The sequence below is a fragment of the Balaenoptera musculus genome, chromosome 15 (genome assembly GCF_009873245.2).
Source record: "Balaenoptera musculus isolate JJ_BM4_2016_0621 chromosome 15, mBalMus1.pri.v3, whole genome shotgun sequence".
Lineage (NCBI taxonomy): Eukaryota > Metazoa > Chordata > Mammalia > Artiodactyla > Balaenopteridae > Balaenoptera > Balaenoptera musculus.
Genome location: NC_045799.1, coordinates 746,548 through 767,695, shown reverse-complemented (window position 1 = coordinate 767,695; position 21,148 = coordinate 746,548). Strand labels below are relative to the sequence as shown.

Genomic DNA, 21,148 nt, shown 5'->3' with positions numbered 1-21,148 from the left:
CCCCCAGGCCAGGAGCCAGGGCACCCTGGGCTGGTTGGGCTGCACACCTAGCAAGGAGGGGGTGGCAGGGGGTCCGGACCTGGGGAGGGGGGCCAGCTCTAGGCACCTGATGAAGCCGCAGGACTAGCCTGACACGGCAGGTACAGGGAGCTGGAATTGTGGACGTGCCCCGCACATCCCTGGTGTCTGGGTTACAGCGCCTCAGGGGGTCTAGTTCAAGTGGGAAGATCGACCTCACCACATGTGGCTCCACCTTCTGGGCCCCTGGGACGCCGAGGCCGAGGGAGGGGACAGAATCTTCAAGGCCGGAGGTCAGGAGCTGCTCCAGGGCCTGCTGAGGGCCTCCTGCTCCCGCCCAGCTGGACACCGGGATGACTCAAGCCCCTTTCAGCTCCAGGGTTCAGAGCGCGAGAACATCCAGGGAAACCAGTCCAGGGCATAGGCCCAGCCCTTCACTACGCACCCCTGCATCCTCGGCTGACCCGTGTCATCCCTGCAGAGGGAGCTGCCCTCCCCGCGCCGGGCAGCACTGACATCGTAGTTTAGATCACCTGGAACCTTCTGCTTTCAGAGGACCCCTGGCACGCTGCCCAGGAGCTCGGAGCTGACGGAGAGCATGACCCACCCCTCCCTCCTCCCCTCCCCTCCCCCCACCAAGGTCTCAGAGCCAGTACCAGCCCTCTGCTGCCTTGGGTGGGTCTCCATGCTCCGGCCCCTCGCCTCGTGCCAAGGGACCCCGCCGTCCCCTGTAGAGCAGAGTGAGAGCCGCAGCCCTCACAGTGGCCCCGGAGCCCTGTGACACTCCCGCTGCAGCGAGCATGTGACACAGGCTGCCGCGCTGGCCCCTTCCAGAAAGTGGCGGGCCCCAGCGGCCCCCACCCCCAGTCCCCTGGCTGCCCCCCAACCCGGGGCATCTGGGGGGCAGGACCATGCCTGCCCGGCCACTGTTGTCCCCAGGGGTCAGGAGCCCTGGGGAGGCTGGCTGGGCACATTCCAGAACCGGCTGCCCAGGGGCCCATCCCTGCCACAGAGCTTGTCACGGCTGCTGTGTTCTCTATGGGGCCCGAGGACGGGACCAAGTGCTGGTGCTGTGGCCTGGAGCCCAGCCGCTGTGCAGCGGGCGGCCACCCCACTTGGGGGCACCACCGACCCCACTCTCCGTGCGGCCACCTTCGGGGCCAGTGCCCCGACAGGGCCCTGTCCTGGGGAGGCCGGGACCACATGGACGGGCAGATCCTGGGCCAGCTGCGCCCCCTGGCAGAGGAGGAGGAGGAGGAGGATGGGGCCGGGGACGCCCCGTCCGCGAGGCCCGCCTTCCCGGGGATGGGCTCTGAGGAGCTGCGGCTGGCCTCCTTGCACGCCTGGCCGCCGAGCGCCGTGGTGCCGCCGGAGCTGCTGGCCGCCGCTGGCTTCTTCCACACCGGTGAGCCCCAGGGGCCTGGGCTGGGGCACGGTGGTGGGACGGGGGAGCCAGGAGGGGGGCGGGGCACGGGGGCATCTGCAGGGCCCCCGGGAGTCCAGGGACAGGCTTTTGGAGGGCTGGTAGTGGAATGTGCCTGTAGCAGCCCCTCATCTGTGCTCTCTGCACCGAATCTGTTGATCGTAGGGGGTGAGGCAGGGGTGAGGGCCTCGGGGGTAGAGAGATGAGGGTCCGCATCCCCCAGTGGAGTCGTGAGCCCCTAAAACCAAGCCTGACAGCAGACAGTTCCCCTTCTTTCCGTCACGGGGAATCCATCCTGAGGAGGGGGCACCTGGGGCAGAGGTGCGGGGTGGGAGGCACCAGGGCTCTGCCCCCACATTTCCATACATACTGTGGACGCCCCCTGCATCCCTTTCCCCAACGTGCGCCTCGATCCTGGCAAGTACCCAGACATCGTTACCCTTATTCCACTGTCGAGAAAATGGGGTACACGTGAATTCTGAGGAGAACGCTGGGCAAAGGGTTGGCAGAGGCCAGTGGGAGCCTCCAAGGCTCACAAGCAACCCCAGAGAGCCCCTGCCCCAGAAGGAAAGGCCACCTGGGAGCGCCCAGCCCTGGCCTTGGGGGACACACCAGGCCGTGCAAGGGACCAGGCGTGGTCAGGACCAGTGTCTTGGCTCCTTCCCAGGCCAGCAGGACAAGGTGAGGTGCTTCTTCTGCTACGGGGGTCTGCAGAGCTGGGAGCAAGGCGACGACCCCTGGACCGAGCATGCCAGGTGGTTCCCCAGGTACGGGCTCCGCGGGCCAGCCTCCCTTCCCCAGTCCCGGGGGTGTCGAGTCTCAGGGACTGGGGTGGGGGGGACTCTCTGGGGACGGCGCTTCTGCTATTTCTCCCTTGATGTTCAAGAGTCTGTCTCCAAAACAGCTTCCCAGCAAGCGCCCACCACCCCGGAGCCCCAGCTGCCCCCGCAGGGGCGGTGGGGGAAGCGGGGGCCGAAGGCACGACCCTGGCCCAAGGGGTCCACAGGGCCGGACCTGGCCAGTGCGGGGGGTCCTCTGACAGCCCCAGCCCACCGCCCACGGGGCTTCTGAACCCGCTTTCCTCAGGTGTGAGTTCCTGCTCCGGACAAAAGGAAGGGACTTTGTCTGCAGGATCCAGGAGTCTTGCTGCCGCGTGCCGGGCTCCTGGGTGAGCCCTGCCTGCCCTAGGGCTCTGGGGGGTGGGTGGTGAGGGTCCCCCCGGCCCCTGCTCCTCCGCCTACTCGGGGCACAGGTATTCTCTGGCTCCTTCCAGGACCGTTCAGAGGAACCAGAAGACGCAGGTCCCGCCACGCCCTCAGGTGAGCCGGGACACGCAGCCTGAGCTTGGCTCCCTGGGGCACCTCCCTCCTGCACTGTGGCCGGGCCATTGGGTATCCCCCCTACAGGACATTAGGGAGAGTGAAGGGTGCTGCCTGGGCTTGCTTCATGGGGGGCTTCACACAGGCACTGCGCGTGTGTCGGGGCTCCAGGGAGGCCAAAGCCATCCCCTGCTACCCCTGAGCTGGCCGCTGTGCGCACAGCCAACCCCGAGGCTGGCACAGGGGCATGGGGGCGGAGAGGCTGCCGTGCACCGGGCAGCCTCTGCCGGGCGGCAGCCAACCACGCCCGAGAGCCGAGCGGCCGCCATCCCCAGCCCAGAGGGGCCGGCGGCGCGGAGCTCTGCTCTCCATCAGTGCCGGGCGGGGGGTGGGCGGGCGCAGGGTCTGAGGGGCTCCAGGGTTCAGGTCCCGGCTGTGCTCTCTGAGCATCAGTGCCATGAGCTGTGCAATGGGGCTGGTGCCAGCCTCGACTGGGATTAAACAGGGGTCTGTGTGTCGCCCCGGGAGCAGCGCCTGGCACGTAGTCGGGTTCTGTCCGTGGCTGCTTTGGTGATCAGGTTTCCATCTTCGCGGTGTGGCGGCACCTCTGACACAGGCCCTGGGAACACAGCCCTGACTCGGACATGGATGGAGTGGCTGTGATGGCCACAGGGCCCCTTGTGTTGAGGTGGCCCTGGTGACGTGCCACAGTGGCGGGCCGCTGCCTCTCTGCCGGGACCCCGAGGCCCTGGCCCCTGCCTGCCCTCGGTCCAGCACCCCTCGCCCTGCCTTGCAGATGCCGGGGGCGGCCAGGAGCGGCCCGCGTGGACCCAGTGCCCAGCAGTGCAGGCCGTGCTCCGGATGGGCTTCGGGCGGGGCCAGGTGCAAGGGTTGCTGCAGCGTAAGTACCGCCAGGTGGTGCCGACCGGCGTGTCCACGTCGCAGCTGGTGGCCGACCTGCTCCAGGAAGAGGACGGGGGCCGGGCAGCAGGGGCCGGAGGTACCTCCACCTCTCTGGACACCGCCCACCTCTCCCTGCTCATTGCCTCCGGGCACAGCCTTCCCTCGCCGCCCCCAGGGGCCCGGCCCACAGCGTCCAGGGCCACGGCGCGAGGGGCTGGATGGGCCGAGCGCCCTGGTGGAGAGCGGGCTCTGGGATCCTGGCGCACCGTGGGTGAGGGAGCGGGCTGGCACTAGGGCTCACCTGTGGCCTGCTGTCCCTGGGCCAGGCCTCGTGTCCCCTGGGGACCTGGGCCTCACCCCTGTTCTACCCGCCCACAGCTCCTGTCCCCCCAGGGCCCGAGCTGCCCACGCCCAGCAGAGAGGTCCAGGTGGAAGGCGCCAGGGAGGCAGGTGAGGGAGAGGGCCCACCTGGGGTGGGGGCGGGGCCGGCGCTCCTGCATCCCGCGGTGGGGGGCAGGCACCCCCGTCTGGCCCGCCTTCCCATCGGCCAGTACAGAGGGTGGAGGTCAGGGTGTGGGGCGATGTCACAGGTCCGCGCTGTGGAGACCCAGACGGAGCCCGGGCCGAGAGGGTGCCGGTGGCTCTCGAGGCCCCCGGAGCCCGGGACGCGGATGCGGAGGAGCAGCTGCAGCGCCTGCGGGAGGAGCGGACGTGCAGGGTGTGCTTGGACCGCACCGTGGCCGTCGTCTTCGTGCCCTGTGGCCACCTGGCCTGTGCCGAGTGTGCGCCCAGCCTGCAGCTGTGCCCCATCTGCAGGGCCCCCATCCGCAGCTGCGTGCGCACCTTCCTGTCCTAGGCCAGGTGAGCATTCGGCCCGGACGGTGACCACGGCATGCCGGCTCCTGCCATCCTGTTGCGGGGCCACCTGCAGGAACCTGCCGCAGCAGAAGGCAGCACTTCTTACTCCTCCTCCTCCCTGGTCCTGGCAGACATTGCTAATCAACCCCAGCACTTCTTACTCCTCCTCTTCCCTGGTCCTGGCAGACATTGCTAATCAACCCCACGCCTTCCGTTGATGCTCAGATATTTGCTTTGAATCCTTCTCAACACAGCACCCTGGGGGGGGCCACTACCACTCTGCTTGAGCGCATCTCTGCCTTGGTTTTCCTAGTGGTCAAGGGGGATAATTCCTCTTGTCCAGCCGGGCATACATGGCAGCAGCCAGGCCAAGGGGAGGACATCTTTGGAGGCATGTGAAGAAATGCACGATGCCCTCGTTAGGAGAAAGCGCTGGGGTCTGCCTGAGCATAAGACCCCGATGGGGATCTCAGCCCGGGATCTGAGGCCTGGTGGAAATGCATGGTGGGTGGGGGAGGGGTGCGTGACCCTCCAATGCTCATGTGGGGCAGGAGCCGTGGCCTTCTCAGGGTTCCCAAGGGCTCTGAGCCCCAAGGTCCCTCCAAGAATCCTCCGGGGGGAGAAGTGGCAGGGAAGGGAACTCCCTGGGGGCTGAGGGTCCCCAGCCGGGGGGAGAAGCCGACTGGAGCTGCCGCTTCGGCCCTCCTCCCCAGCAGGAGCTGTGAGCACCGGCCCCACGTGGGGCCACCGAGCACGGCTGAGCTCGCGTCCAGCACTGACCAGTCCAGCATGGAAGATGGAGCTGCAGGCGGCTTGGCGTGCAGGGTGGGAGCCATTTTCCCTGTGTGTGGGTGCTTTGGAAGAGTCAAAATAAAGTGTGGGTTTTCCCTGGATGGTGCACAGCAGCCTCTGTTCCAGAACCACCAGCCCCCTCTCCACCACCTTCCCCAAACGTCTGTCCCACCCCCACCCCCACCTCCGCCTCGCCTCACCAGTACGGCAGCACTGCCGGCGGCCAGGCCCATTCCAGGCCATTCCCACCACCCCTTCCCCTTCCGCCTTTCCCTTGTTCTTATCTTTTCAGCATTTTAAGGACTTTTAGAATGGACTAGCCTTGGGCTGCTTCTGAAACTGAACTTGTAATTGTCCACCAAGGTCCTGCATGGTAGGGAAGGTGGTCTGGAGGGCAGGTTCCTTTCTATCCTCTACTTGTGGGCACCTTGGGATGCACTAGGACTATTGCATCCCGGCGGCTCGAACAGTGCCCTCTGCTTGTCACCAGGAAGCCCTTGCCTTGTGGGCTCCTGGACAAGCCCAGCCCTCACCCGGGGGTCCCACTGGCCGCAGCACCTGGGGCCCTAACCCTAACTCCCACCGCGCTCAGGTGGAGGTCACCATGGGCTCACTGGACCCTCGTGGTGGGGTCACTCTTTCCCTGTCTCGTAGGCCCCTTGGCCACCCCCCTCCCGCCCCAGCATGGGTGTGTGCAGCCCCTGGGGGTCTGGCTGCCCTGGGGAGGGCATCTGAGGGACGGGGCTCCTTGGCCAGCAGCCCCAGGCCTGCTGCAGACGGAGTGCATTCCCAGCGCTACCGGAGGCCAGGGGTGAGGTTTTCTCTCGTGTCATTTTTTTTTTTTAGAAAAAGGAAACAACAAACTCTTTAGAAGTTGCAGCTGTCCCCGGCCTGGCGCTGGCCCTGCCGCCCTGGCTCACGTCCAGTCACCAGACCCTGGGGGCGCCTGCAGGGCCACGGGGGCAGGAAGGTCCGCTGCCTGGAGGCTCCTCACCGTCCGCGTGGGTCACCGAAGCTGGAGGTCGCGGGGGGGGGGTGGTGGGTGCTCTTCACCTACACCGCCGGCCGGCCTGCGGGGTGAGGTGGGGGGTGGGCGGGGGCAGAGAAGCCGGAAGGAAGGCGCAGTCAGCGGTCAGCGGGGGCTGCTGTGCCCTCGTCCATTGGAGAGCGAATGGGACAAAATCCAAGAAGGGGAGGGCTTCCTGGCCTTTGGAAAAGGGCGGGGAGGGGCTGGGCTTCTGCGAGGCCGCGCCAGGACCGGGGCTCCCCACGCAGGCAGCTGTGGGCCTTGTCCCTGCAGAGCTGACTGTGGCCGCAGACATCTCGTTGGGGTTTGAGCCAGGGGGCTGGGAGCGGAGTGAGGGGCTCACCCTAGGTCCTTCTGGCCGCCCAGCTCCACGGCCAGGGGGAAAGCCCAGAGGCGTGTCCAGCCTGGCCAGTTCTCCCAGCCTGTGTGCCCGGGTCATCAACTCCCACATACCCTGCCCTGGCTCAGGGGTCTGAGCGAGGCCTCTCCCCCATCACGGGAGCTGGACGCCTGCTACCTCTGATGGCCCTTAGCTGACGTGGGGCCTCACTTACAGGGTAGAAGGGCTGCGGGGCTACCAAAAGGGCCAGAGTCCCCAGGGATGGCCGCAGGTGGGGCCCTGAAGGGCAGGCTTGACTCTGAGGGCCTGGGTGAGACGGAGGAAGCACAGCTCTACCAGGAGAAGGACCACCGCCACCTCTGCTGACCCCGACTTTCAGGATTCCATGTGGGCCAGGGCCCGTGGCAAAGGCCGCTTCGGAGGAGGGGGGCCAGTGGCCCAGGCACCCCCACTGAGGCCTGGGGTGGTCAGGGCCGTGGACACTGCTTTTCAAGAGGGAAAAACTCTGATCCTCCAAAGGTAGGAAGCCAACTCCTCAAATTTCCTGCCACCGTGAGACCCAGAAAATCGCCCTATCGCTCTCCTGGGTGGCGGCCTCTCAGTGTCCCCTCAGCCCCGACTCCCACAGGCTCTGCTGGGCACGGGGGCAGAGCCTCTGCGCCCCACACCTGGCCCAGAGCCGGCACGGAGCAAGTGCGAAAGTGGGGGATGGACAGACAGATGGATGATGGATGGACAGGCAGACAGACGCCTGGTGAGGTTTCCCCAAGGAGAGGAGCCTGGCGGCTATGCTACCCGGATTGGCCAGGCCAGCGGGGCCGGCTCTGCGGCCGTGCTTACAGGCATGCCTGCTCGAACAAGAGGCTGGAAGGCTTTTCACTGACATGGCAGAGAGGAAATGGGTCAGATCCACCAATGAAGTCAACTGAAAGAAACCAAGACCCAAATAAAACAAACCCAAACAATGGACAGGACGGCAGAGTGGAGAACGTTCCCAAGTGCAAACACTCAGTTGGTGACGCAGAGGTGGGAGAGGCCGCGGGCTGCCCAGACTGGAGAGCAGAGGGTGAATTCCCGCTGGGTGCAAAGCTTCAAAGGATGCTGGCGCTCTCAGCGGGGGGCTGCCCCGTGCCCTGCCGGGCTGTCCCAATCACAGCGCCTCAAAGCTGTGTCTGCACAGCACATGGGCGGCCGGGGCTTGCTGGGCAAAGTTAACGCGTTTCTGAACCCCAGGGCTGGCTCCCGTCCTAAAACGTTTTAACGTAACCAATACAGGAAGCCCCTTCTGTTTCCTCCCAGCCGGCTGTGGGCTGAGTGATGGTTTGGGGCCACCCAGCACCAGGACCGAGGGTAGCTGGGGGCTGGTCCAGGACTGAGTCTGGTCTCTGAAGGACACGTGGGCCGCCTACCCCACGGCCACCTGACCTCTGGGAACAGAGGCTCTGAATTCTGATTCAGATCCCAGGGAAGGTTCTGCCCACAGGAGCTGTGGGCCCCCTGGGCGCGCCCAGCCCCGGCTTACCCTGGCGAGACCCCGTCAGAGCCTGGGGTGGTCAGGGCTGGCGAGGGCACCCGAGTGTTGATGCTGCAAATCAGAGGAAAAGTCAAGAGGGCTCACGGGAGGGGGATGTGTGAACTCCCCTCAGATGCGTCCCCGCTAGCACTGGGCCTGAAGGTGGGCCAGTTCCCAGCTGCAAGGGGGCACGGGGCGAGGGGACTTTCCTCTGTAGGTCAGAGCTCAGCCTTCCGCCTGTGACACCTGTGGGGATCGTGGGGGGCAGCCCCGCAGCACAGGAGCCCTCAGACTGGAGGAGCTGGGGGTGCACTGACCCCTGGTGCCCACAGCCCAGGGCCTCCCCTGTCTCTGCTCAGGCCAGGACCTCCGTGGCACGGGGACCCATTTAAGAGGCCAGGTCTCAGGCCTCTGTGGCCAGCCCTCAGCTTCTCTTTCCCTCCGCCACGGCCTGATGGGGCCAGCAGGTCACTAACAGCATTCCGCGGGAGGCTGGTGGTCGCACACTTACAGCTGTCCTCCTCCTCGGTGACAACGCTGACCACGTGGCAGGCACAGACGAAGCCCACGAGCTGAAAGACATGGAGAGGTCACTCAGGGTGAGGCCCCGGGAGCCACAGAAGCATCATCGTGGGACGTGGGCCCCAGCGCGTGCTAACCACGCAGCCACTGCCCCTCCTGGCCTCGGTGTCCTTGTCTGTAACACTGATCGAGGGGAGTGATCTGCCAGCCTCCTTAGCTCTGGAGTTCCAGGTGGCGTCCACTCCCCCGTGGAGCTGACCAAGCCCCTGCTTGAACGGGGGGATGAGATGCAGAGAGAAGCCCTGGGAGACACATGACTGCAGCCCGGAGGTCCCCCATGCTGACCGTGCCCCCACAGGCTGACACCCCTGTCACAGCCAAGCCATCCTCCCCAGCACCTCTCGCCGTAAGCAGACAACTGCCAGGTTTCTCCCCCTTGGGAAGCCATGGTAGAGAAGCTTCGAGCCAGCCAAGCTCATGGTTTGCATGGCAGTGCAGGGCAGACAGACCGAGGACTTGGTGCAGCGGGCAATTCTGGGCAGAGTGGACGGGGCTGGCTGGAGTTGAGGGCTTGGCCTGGCAGACGTTCATTAGCCAGGCTCCTCAGAGGGTGCTCGGACTTCAGGGCAAAGAGGACAGGCCTGCATTAAACCCCCACAGACGCCCGGGCGCCGGGGCCACTGCAGCAGAAAGGGCTCCAGCTGAGACGGGGCAAGGCCGGCACTGCCCACAGCCCGGGTGATGGTAAGCACGGGGGAGGGGGGAGTTACTCCATGCATGGTGTTTACTGCATCCTCTTTGATGAGAACGAGGGGCCCAGCCCTGACCCTCTGCTGGGTCTGACAGACAATGCACAGGGCGCCCGGAGTGGGCAGCAAAATGCATCTAGAAGCCACGGGGTCCCGTGGAAGGCGCACAGCCCCGTGTGCTCGCAGGACCCCTGGAGGGGCAGCCCCGCCCCAGCTCATCCGGGAGGGGCGCCTCTTCCACAGAAGCTGGAAACCTGAGAGGTGGCCCAGGACTGCGAAGTCATGCCCTCTGGCCTCTCTCTGCCCTGTAGGTCAGCCCTGCATCCTCTGGGGCATCGCCTATTGTCTTTGGTCCCCCCATAGCAAGCAGTGGTCTCGACCCCGAGGACATAGCACAGAGTGAGGTTCCAGTAGTGGTGGGTCAGAGGTGCCCCACCTGCCCCCGCAGGCGCTCCCTCCACATTCCCCACCCTGCATGGTGTGGCCGGTGTTCACCAGCGCCCTCCAGCTTGGGGTGGCCCATGGGGAGCCCAGCAGGAAACTGGAGGGAAGGGGGAGGGGGAGAAGAAGGGCTCGTACCGCCCAGCCCCTTCTCTGCCAGCACAACTCCCCCCCACCTCCCTTCAGGCCGGGGTGCCGACAGCTCAGCCACGAGCCCCAGGGGAGGGGGACATCCCGTGGGGTCCCCGACGTGGCACCTATGCTTAGAACAGCCCCTTCACCTGCCCCCGGGAATTAACCTAAGCCGAGTGCATCATCACTGTCTGGGGCCCTGACTGATCCGGGGAATAAGCAGAAAAGATGTTTCATGGGGGGAACCTGCCATGGAAGAGCTGCAGCGGGTCTTCTGAGAGAGGGTGGTGGGGTCTGTCTGTGGGGCAACCACAGCCGGGGGTCGGGGGCGGGGGACAGGAAGCCAGCCAGCGGTGCAGCTTCAGGGGCAAAGGGCCACGGGAAGGAGAGACTGGCCTCCCATCAGCGGTGGCAAGACCTCAGGGGGGTTACTTTCACCAAAGAACAAGCCCAACAGCCTCCCTTGACGCCCCATATGCCTTGAAGGAGGAGATGGAGCTGGAAGGGCTCAGAAGCCCGTCCTGCCAGGCTGCAGGTCAGGAACCTCCTCTGTGCCGGTCTCCTTGCCATTGAAAGGCAAACCTGAGCCGCCTCCCAACGCCCGAGAGCTGGCCAAGGTGCTGAAAACTCCTCCGCAGCCCTGCTCCTCCGCGGTGGGCGGGGCGCTGGGGGAGGCCGCCCCACCTGCCACACCTCTGCCCGCCCACCGCCCCTCCCATGCCCCCTTGGGATCCGGCCCAGCTCCTCCGCGAGGCTCTCAGACCTGCCCGCCCCGCCCCCCAGCACCGGCCGACTGTGCAGGCAAGGGTCTGCTGTTCCTGGACCCTCAAAAGCAATCAGCAGAGGGCTGACTGGTATTTAGAAGCCGGCGTTCCACTGAAGACCTACTGTATAACATAGGGAACTCTACTCGATATTGTGTAATAACCCATACGGGAAAAGAATCTGAAAAAGAATGGATATATGTATACGTATAACTGAACCACTTTGCTGTACACCTGAAACTGACACAGTGTTGTAAGCCAAATGTACCCCAATATAAAATAAAAATTATATTAAAAAAAAGAAGCCCCCATCGCTGGGGATGAAGGATAAAAGTGAGCAGTCTCTGTCTCTGCCATCACGCGCAGTCAGAAACGCCCAGGAGAATCTTCCTTTGTTCTTTTCCGGCTTCCTTCCTGTTGCCTTTTCACAGATTCTGTACGTGATTTCAGAAGCTCTGACCTGTATCTTTGGCAACCGGTTCTTTCTCCTTTCGAGGAACGCACCCAGGTTCCCAAGTATTTTAGGAAAACCAGAGCCCTCTTTTTGCCTCAGTGAATGAGCCATGGTGGGAGAGAGAATGTCCCAGCACCCGAGGGACGGGCAGCACCCAGGTGCCCCAAGTCTGGATTTCTGCAGGACCTGTGGGAGCAGGAGGGGAGGGAGCCCTGGGAGCTCGAGAGGCACCCGGACTGTCACGTTTGTTCTGCCAGGGAAGGCCCTAGACCTGGCATTCAGTTTCCAATGTCAGCTGTTGGCGCAGAGCGTCCGTGCTATAAACCCAGCATCCCCCCCGACACGGTGCTGTTGGCCTGCGTGCACCCAAGCAGTCAGGTCAGACCTCCAGGTCTGACCAGCGCCCTCCAGTGGCCGCACCCGTCCTGCCCGAGCCCTGGAGTCAGCCGGGGCTGCCAGGCACTGGCCCAGCCCGCTCCGGCCCTTCCCGTCTGACCACTTCTCTGGAGCTGCAGACAAAATACCCCATGCTCAACTAAGTTTGAATTTCAGATACAGAAGGAAACCATTTTTAGTATAAGTATGTCCCAAACATGGCATGGAACACGCTTACACTAAAACTTGCTGTTTATCTGAAATTCAAATTTCACTGGGCATTCTGTATTTTTACTCGCGGAAGCTACACCCCTCTCTATGCCGCAGGAGCAGAAAGAGGCCAGCGTGCAGGCCAGGCTGCATCTCCCCCGCCCCGGCCCCCACGGTCGGATTGTCGGGTACGGAAACAGACCCTCTGACTTGGAGGAGGTTGTGGAGGAGCTCCCCGGGGCCCCTCCCCTGCCACGCTGCCCCCAGGGGGGGGGTGGGACTGCAGGAGCCTTCACCTTGATCCCCCTCACGGAGGGTCCTACCCGCCCGCCCGACCCCACTGCATCATCAGAAGCTTCAGGTTCTGTCCTCTCGGTTCATCCTCACGCCAGCCCTGGGGTTGGAATTGGTTCTGAGCCCACTTTGCGGAGCGGGTGGCCCAGGCCACACAGATGGGGGTGGTGGTGCGGTTCCTTAACCTCTCGGCAGGGATGGTGTGAAGAGGACCTCCTCTGCCTCCACAGGAAAGGCTGAGACCTGGTCCCACAGCAGGATGAGCCCCTCCCCCCGCCCCCACCTCCCCTCCCCCACACTCACCGCCACCAGGATCTGCAGGGCGCTGTGCAGGGCCTCCACGTAGCCATGCTCCAGGGTGCAGCCGATGCCTGGCACCAGGGCCTGGCTGTCCAGGGGACCCAGGCTGGCCGCCGGCTCCTTGTGCACGCAGCCCGGGCCATGCTCATGCCACCAGGAGTGGTGCCGGGAGAGGCTGAAGGTCAGGAGCCCGCTGTCCTGGGGGAGGGGAGGGGTGGGGGTGGGGGGACCAGGTCAGCACCAGGGACAGAGCCAAACCCCACCCACTGCATCCCAGATGGGCTCCCTGAGAAAGGCAAGGGGTACTCCGCCCTCCCGCCTCCCATGCCCCGGCCCCTTGGGCTCCAGCTGTCGGGAGCAGGGGGTACCAAGGCCCTCCCAGTCATTCCCTTGCAGGGAAGGCCTCCCTGTGCTTGCCATGGGCCCCCGGCTCACGCCCCGTCCTCCAGGAAGGCCTCCCCGCCCAGGACAGACCCCCAGGACACACTCTAACGGTGCCCTGGGCCCCTCCTTTGCGTCTCAGGCCAACGCTGCCATTTCAGGTGTGTCTGAACTAACCTCTGTCTCCCCCACTGCTGCCCAGGTGTGGTCCCAGGAAGCAGGGGCCATCTGCCCCACTGCCCACCCGTGCCACCCCACTCCTGGCTCTTAGACTCCCCTCTGAGCTTTGGGCAAAGATGAAATAAAGTGCTTTGTGTGAAGTGCCTGAATCAGCTGCATAGGCAGGCTTTGCTCACACTGATGCTCCCAGCAGAACATGCCTTGGATGAGGTGTCCCCTCCCCTGCAGGGGGGACCTGGGGACTTTATCAGCGTTTGAAGGAGCAGCCCAGAGGGTGGGCAGGAGGACGGCATCCCCTCTGCCTGGCCGCCCCGGCGGTGTTCCCACCTGCACCCTTCTGCAAAGGCTGGTCTCTCTGCTCCTGCTCCCCAGCCCTGACTCTCCTTCCAGGTGCTGCCCAGGTTCCAGGCCCCCTCCTCCAGGAAGCCTTCCCTGGTGCATCTACTCCCAGCTGGAGACCACCTGCCAACCAATGTCCACAGCCCCTCATCCATCCATCAGATCACTGATCTTTCCCCAAAACTTTACTGAGTCGCTGCTATGGGCCGGGACTGTTTAGGGTGCGAGGGACAGAACCATGAACAGACCCAGCCTCTGCCACCATTGGGGAGCCGCGCGATAAACAAGCAAACACCTCCAGTGCCTCCGGGCCCTTGCCAAGATCCCCTCCGTTTGCGTGAATTTCCCATGACTTAACTCACCTTTGAGAGGCCCCCCACTTCCAAGTAGAAGCAGATAATGAAGACGTTCCAGGTGACCCAGGCGGCCGCCCACACTGCGTACTGTGGAGACAAGAGAGGGCGGGGGAGGGGGTGGGGGGAGAGAATGTAACTCCACATCTCCCCCTTGGAGGACAAGGCCTCTGCAGGGTGGGGGGCTCTGCTCCCCAAGTCTGGAGCCCAGGATGCTCCGTTTGGAGGAGGGCGCCCCTGAGCCCACCGGGAAGAGGTCCCACACTGTGCCAAAAGGGTGACAGGGCTCCTGCCCCCGTGGGGCCGGGGGACACCTAGGAGATGGGGAACAGCGGGCTGGAGGGAGCCAGCACAGAGCACACTTTCCGAGCTTGGTGTCCTGGCCCAGAGGTGCCCGTGGCCCATGCCACATGAACCAATGATGAGCAAGGGCAGAGCACCCCCAAAACCCACCCCGAAGATTGCCCCCGAGAGCTGCCTGCAGCGGGGAGGGCTGCCAGCTGGCACCTGCTTTCGTCAAGTTTTACTGAGACGCAGCCCCACCCATTGTGCGGCACTGCTCAGGCTGTGTCTGGGCCATGACAGGGCTGAGTACCTTCCACGAGACTGTGGGGCCTTTACAGGAGGGTTTGCTGCAAACCTGATCCACACCAATTATTCTGATCTGCACTGAACGAAAATGCTACTCTGCTCGGAGCAAAACTTTCTGCACATCGTTCGAGCTTCTCCAGAGGCAGGACGGTCGGGGGCACGGGACCATGGGCAGGGAGGGGGTGCTGAGACACGCTGGGTTCCAGTTCCGCCTCGGGCCCCTGGCAGGTGCTCTGCGGCTCAGTTTCCCAGAAGCAACCCTGAAGCCACAATTTCCAGGTCAGAACTCAGATGTCCGGGCTGTGGGAAGGTCTGAGCCTGGGGGTCTGTGCGGCTGAGATCCTGGCCTTTCCAGATTTTCTGATGGCTTCCAGGACAGTACTGTCACTGAAGCCCCCCATGCCGGTCATCCCGGCCCCCCTGCCCACAGGAGAAGGGCCGGAGCAGAGCGGACTCACCACCACGATGTAGCGAGGCCGGTACTGGATGGTGCCGCAGAGCCCCAGGATGACCACGACAATGTGGGTGAAGGTGGCCAGGATGGGCGCCCACTGGTAGCCCAGGAAGTCGAACACCTGCCGCTCCAGGGCGGTGACCTAGGAGCAGGGCAGGCGTGTGAGGGGCGGCGGACCCCTGGGAGCCCCAGGTCCCGCTCCTGCCTGATCACCACCATCCAGCGCCCACTGCTGTCTCGGCTCTTCAACAAAAATCTCCAAACAAGTCGACGGGCCTGGAAGCATCACCATTGGGGTGTCCCTCCTGGAACAAGCCCCCGCCCTCAGCTTCCTCACCTGCAGAATGGGAACACGGGGGCTGCTCTAACTTCGGGGGCTGCAGGGCCAAACAGCAAACGTGGGGCAGGAAGGTCGAGCGGGACACTGGGCTCCTTGGGCCCCCAGATCAGCACCCTCCCCATCTGCGGGGCTCTCTCACCGCTTTGAGGCCTCTCCTTCCAGGACGTTCCCACCCCCCGCTCTGTGGACACCAACCCTGCAGGCTCGGCCGACAGAGGACCAACGCCAGGGAATCAGATATGCCTAAGAAACCTGTCGTTTTATACGCAGGGGAGACGGACCAGATCTGAGCTCGGTCGTGACTTCAGAAAGCATTCCGTCATTCACTCATTCATTCCCTCACACATTCATTCACTCATCATGTTTGTGGGGCCAAGCTCATCACCAGGAGAAAGTACGACCGACGCCACTGCACCCCAGATGCCATCCCATCTGTGCTCACGGCAAGGAAGGTGCGGCGAACAAGGGCAGAGAGGACCAGCACATCCCGGAAGGACGGTGGCAGAGAAAGGACAGCAAATCAGCACGGGCCGTGGCTGCACTCCACAACGTCCCCGTGGGCCCACTGTGTGTCCAGCACTCGTTGCCACTGGGAGGGCTGCAGAGGCGAGAGAGCCATCTGGACCCAGAGCAGGTGGGGTCGGGGGCCGTCCGCTGAGCCCTGGGGTGGGGAGGACTCCGAAGGGTGGAGGAGGGAGGGGAGCCCCTCCCCGCAGGCAGCCTCAGGCGGGCACTGGAGAAGCCAGACTTCTCACAGCCGGGCGGGCGAGGTCACCGCGTGCCCCTCCTCAGGACTGGATGGGCTGAGGCCAGCAGCAGCGGGGCTGGGGCAGAGGGGAGTGGGCGGGACGGGGCAGTGAGGGGTAGCCTCCCTCCCACGTGGCCCCCGGCACTGAAGGACAGAGCCCAGCCAGGTGAGCCTCTGTGGACTGGCCCTGTGGTCACCAGGCCTGCTGGCCACAGAAGCCCCTACTGCAGCCAGGGTGCTCGGCCCTCCCCTGACCCCCTCCTCTCCGCTGCTCCAGGCCTGTGTCCTGGAGCCGTCACGGGACCCCCGCCAGCCCCCAGGAAACAGCTGCTGTGGTGCGTCCTGGGCACTGCCCAGCCACTGCGGTTGGTCCAGACCAGGTAACAGCTATTTCCAAGAGGTCTCGGGGAGGCGGCATTCCAAGCATGTCTTACGCGGGGCTGGGGTCTGCCCTAGAAGACAGCTGGAGTGGGGAGTGGGGAGGCGAGAGCAGACCCACAACAGGGCATCATATCAGGCAATTTCCAGCGGGATGGCGTCCCGCAGCAGAGTGGCCAGACAGGACCCCCAGGGAGAGGCGCCAGAATGGTCTTCCCCGACAGGAGGAAGCACACAGTAGGTACAGAGCCACGGCACAGAGTGGAGACCTTGGCAGTGAACTGGGCCAGCTTCAGGGCACGAGGATGAGCAGTCAATAAGCCCCCTCCCCAGTCCGCTGGACTGTGTCCAGGGAAGCCTGTTCCCTGGCGGGTGGGCGCCAGCAGCCCCCCCAGGCCTTTGGGGACACCCCACTTCAGGGATGCCCACGCCCTTTAGACAAAGTCTGAGCTCCCCGCGTGGGCTTGGGCCCTGCCATCCGCCCCTCTCCCTCCAACAGACCCTCACTGCCGCGTCCCCGAGACCCCGCATCTCTCAACTCCCGGAGCCACACTCCTGCCTCACCTGGGTCCTCCGCGTGCAGTTGTCTCTGCGGGAGCCCCACCACACACACTTCTCCCCAGGTGCCTCGCATTCTCACACGCCTGCGACTCAGTCCACTCCCTGTCAATGTCAGCAGCGCTGACCCGGGGCAGCAGGAGGGTCTGTCTGGCCGTCTGTCTACAGACGTCGCCTGGGCTAGGCCAGTGCCTAGCCCCGAACGAGCCTCCTCGCCCATCAGGGCTCAATTGCCCCATCTCGGCGTGGCCCCCGGTGCCCAGAGGAGGCCTGCACGTTGAAGCTCCTCAATTACACAGATTTTGGGCAAGGAGACAGGCATCTGAGGGCAGAGGGCCTGCCTCTGCTGCCTCACGAGAGCCCGGCCCCGCCTGACTGGACAGCCGCGGGCTGGTGGACTCGACCCCATGCTGGCAGTCTCCACGGACGACAGCCACGTGGACCCTTGGCCGCAGAAAAGGGCAGGGAGGGTGGGTGGGCCAAGGTCCGAGGTGGTGCAAAAGGAGGGGGAGGGGCCACGCGTGAACGGCCTACACCGTGGTGGGAAGCTCCGCGGAGCAGGGAAGAAGAGACGCACATCCACACGCACACACAAGCACACACTCACACGCACACACGAGCACACACGAGCACACGCACACACGAGCACACACTCACACGCACACACTCACACTCACGCGCACACACGTGCACACACTCGCACACACTCGCACACACGTGCACGCACACAGCCCTCGGGGCAGAGCTGGCCAACAGCACCTGTTCTAGACACAGAATGAAATTTCAGTCTTAGCCCCAGGCCTCCCCTTGGTGCCCAGAAGCCCCTGACCAATGGGCAGGGACGCCTGCCCTGCTTGAACTCCCCCGGGGTGCCATGCACGGGGCGGGGAGGCGGAGTGAGGGTGCCCCAGATCCCCTTCCTACCCCACCCCCACCCATCACCGGCCGCCGGCACTGTCCTGTGAGGCCCAGACTCAGGGCCAGCCTGGCTGTGCATCTCTGCTGAAGTCTCTCCAAGTCTGAGGGCGGCCCCCAGGGTCTGCTTGCCAGAGAGACCCCGCAGCTGGCGGGGTGGCCGGCACGGGTGGGGCTGGTGGGCGCATCTTTTTTGTTTCTAAGCCAAGGTACCGGAAGGCTCAGCTCTCTGCAGTGCCCCCGTGGCCTGCTCACTGGTCCCAAACCCCTCGCTGGGCCCTGGCTCCCATCAGAGCCAGGGCCCAGCCTGGGAAAGGGCCTCAGGGTGCTGCAGCTGGCTCAGAGCGGGCAAAGGTCACGCTATTCTTCAGGGAGAAGGCTCTGAGATGTTCAGGCCTTTGTCCCATAGTTGGGTAACAAGAAAACTCTCACGCTTGTCAAAAAGAGAAAAGAAAGCAGAGGACTCCCCACACGGCTTCCCCCTCGGCTCCCCCGCCCCGCCCCCCACAGTGACCAGAGCGGTGGGCGGCGTCAAACCTCTTCCTACTCCGCTGCCCCCTGCACCCGGCAGAGGAGGGACAGGTGCACGGCCGGGACAGAAGGCCTTTTGCAGCTGTCCGCTGCCCTTAGCTGTGGCCACTGGCCGCATGGGGACACAGCTCCGTCCCGGGCCTAGGGCTCGCCTGGCTGAGACTAAAGAGTCTGCAGGAAGCCCCCATCCAGGGGAACCCTGCTGCCCCCAAGCCTAGTAGCCCTTCCCCCACAGCTGCAGCCAGACCGCCAGAGGCCTGTGGCGGGCCCTGTGTACCGTCCACCAGAAGACAGTGAGTGACACCGCTGCTCCAAGGCCCGGGATAGCTCCCTATGGCCAGTGGAACAGCCCCTGGGCCCTCATGCCTTCTGCAGGCCCGGGCTCTCTCTCAGCCGTATCTGTCCAGCAGAACCCCCAGACCACCCACCTTCCTCCTCAATCCCTGCCAGCCCTGCCCCTCGCTGCCACAGCACTGAGCCTGCCCCACAGGGAAGCTCCAGCAGCTCCTTCCTTCCTCCAGGTGGGCCTGTGTATCTCTGCGCGCTGCCAGCCTGGACAGCAGTCCTGCCCCCAGGCGAAGGACAGGACCCGCATCCGTGCATGGCCGTGGGTGCAGGAGGACTTCCTGCTCACAGCCTCTTTTTTTTTTTTTTATAGTTACCAGGCATTGCCCTAATTGCTTTTTTATTTATTTATTTATTTATTTTTGGCTGTGTTGGGTCTTTGTTGCTGCGCGCAGGCTTTCTCTAGTTGCAGCGAGCGGGGGCACTCTTTGTTGTGGTGTGTGGGCCTCTCATTGCGGTGGCTTCCCTTGTTGTGGAGCACGGGCTCCAGGAGCGCGGGCTTCAGTAGTTGTGGCTCGCGGGCTCTAGAGCGTGGGCTCAGTAGTTGTGGCTCACGGGCTTCGTTGCTCCACGGCATGCGGGATCTTCCCAGACCAGAGCTCGAACCCGTGTCCCCTGCGTTGGCAAGTGGATTCCTAACCACTGCGCCACCAGGGAAGCCCCTCACAGCCTCTTTGAAGCAAGCCCCTTCCTCCTCCGTGGCCCTCTAGCTCCAGAGAAAGCACCCTGCCAGCTGAGCTACGAGCACACCCAGGGATCTTGGACAAAGCAGCATTTCCCTTTTAAGACCAGAGACCCAGGGGCTCACCAGCATCTCCTCCCCAGCCCAGGGGCCTCCACCTTTGTTGAGCGCCCTCCCCTTAGGCAGCAGGAGCTCCTGAAGCTCCAAAGGCAGAACTGAAACTTGGCAGAGGGATGCGCAAGTCCTCCAACAAAGCTCTGCATCCAGAGGGCCCGGCTCTGCATCCTGGCCCGGACACAAAAGACGGGGAAGCACAGCCCTGTGCACAGGCTCAACCCTCTTCTCCGCTCCGGACTCTCCAGGCCAGAGCAAAGGGGAGGGGCCTCCTCCTCCAGCTCGGGGGCGTCAGGGGTGGGCACGGCGGGGCTCACACACCCCTACACAGACACACCGGCAGACATGCAGACAGACACACACTCCCAAATTCACAAGCACCCTGGCCGCCAGGGGCTGTCAGGTCTCAGAAACTGGACTCCGCGGCTCACTCATTGCCTAGTGCTGCCTTCGGAAAGGGAGCACACACAAACACACACACACACACACGCACACACCCTCGCAACGCTCCTTGCGCGCGCACCCGGGGCCACACATACCTTCCGACACGCGTGGACACCGCGCGCAGCGGCGCCCCTTCCCCGCCGCGCGCACGGGACTTGGAGATCGCGGGGCCCGGCGCTCCCGCGGGGAGGGTTTTGTTCCGCGACAGGCACTTCCAGCGGCTCCCCAGTACCCGCCCCGTCGCTCCGGACCCCGCGGCCGCCCCGCACTGCTCCCGCAGCCCGGCCTCCGCGCGCGCACACACGGCGGGGCGCGCCGGGGCGCACGGAGGGGCCGTAGGGGTCGCACATAGGGCGCTGGCTTCCCACCCCACCCGGACGGCGGGGAACTTCGGCCGCAGAAGCGCGCGGGTCCGAGCCATGCCCAGTCGGGAGCCGCCAGAGGCTATCGCGGACCCAGTGGGCAGGGCTGAGTGTGGGGGACGGCGTCCGGCTCCCCCAGTGCGCTGGGACTACCGGGCCCGAGGAGGGGGTCGCCGCTCACCAGCTGGAAAGTGCAGAGGAAGATGAGCGCGCAGCGGCCGGAGCAGCAGCCCATGGTTCCGGCCCGGCCCGCGGGCGCCGCCTCTGCGAGTCTGGACCAGGTGCCACCAGCGCGCGGGATGCCCGGCGCCTGGGCCCGCAGCCCCCGCCCTGCACTTCCCCCCATTCCCGCCCCCCCAGCCCCCGGCCCCGGCCCCGCCCCACTCTGCAGCGTCCCTCCCCCCCATTGCCGGGCTCCGCCCTGCCCGGCCCGCGATCCCAGGTCCCCGAAGTCCCTGCGCCCCTCCCTGCGCCCCCCGCTGCAGCCCCGCCCCCGCCCCACAGACTCGAGATCGCGGCCGGCCAGTTCCCACCCCGAAGCCCCAGCCAGTCCTCTGTCCCGCCCTGCTCGGCAGCCCCGGGTCCCCCAGCCCAGCCCCATCCCTCCGAGTAACAGCTGCGCAGCGTCTCTCTCCCTCTCCAGCCCGACTCACAGCCGCTGGGGGCTTGGGCCAGCTGGGGAGGGGGCGCGGGACCCCTTCTTAAAGGGGCGATGGCGCGGCTTGTCAGGCGGTGTGGAGCTGGAGGGGCCGCGCGGTGGCCCCAGGACAGACCCGGAGCTGCTGCAGACCTGCCCCATAGAGTCCAGGATAACCCCCAGGATATCCTACCCCCGACCCCGCACCCCGCACCTCCTGCGCTTGCCCCGGGCTCTCTCTCGTGTGACCCACCCACCCAACCTCCTTCCTAATGGGGCCCCAGGCGCACTCCATCCCTGAGGCATCCTGGACTAGGTCCCCCTGCTGGGGGTGAGGACTCCGGAGTAGGAGGAGGGGCGGA

At 64.9% G+C, this 21,148-nt stretch overlaps 2 protein-coding genes across 2 annotated transcripts; one reads left to right on the top strand and one right to left on the bottom strand.

The window, feature by feature from the left end:
• Window positions 1-1,056: 1,056 nt before the first annotated feature.
• BIRC7 (baculoviral IAP repeat containing 7) lies at window positions 1,057-5,272 on the top strand. Its single transcript, XM_036825141.1, has 7 exons — window positions 1,057-1,423; window positions 2,109-2,208; window positions 2,528-2,609; window positions 2,715-2,760; window positions 4,042-4,125; window positions 4,275-4,524; window positions 5,238-5,272. Exons 1-6 carry the CDS (start codon window positions 1,057-1,059, stop codon window positions 4,517-4,519), a joined length of 924 nt encoding a protein of 307 aa, XP_036681036.1. The 3' UTR covers window positions 4,520-4,524; window positions 5,238-5,272.
• Window positions 5,273-6,319: 1,047 nt separating this feature from the next.
• Window positions 6,320-20,384, bottom strand: NKAIN4 (sodium/potassium transporting ATPase interacting 4). Its single transcript, XM_036825139.1, has 7 exons — window positions 20,331-20,384; window positions 14,737-14,874; window positions 13,697-13,777; window positions 12,438-12,632; window positions 8,705-8,765; window positions 7,521-7,605; window positions 6,320-6,383 (listed from the first exon to the last, which is right to left on the bottom strand). Exons 1-7 carry the CDS (start codon window positions 20,382-20,384, stop codon window positions 6,320-6,322), a joined length of 678 nt encoding a protein of 225 aa, XP_036681034.1.
• Window positions 20,385-21,148: the final 764 nt, after the last annotated feature.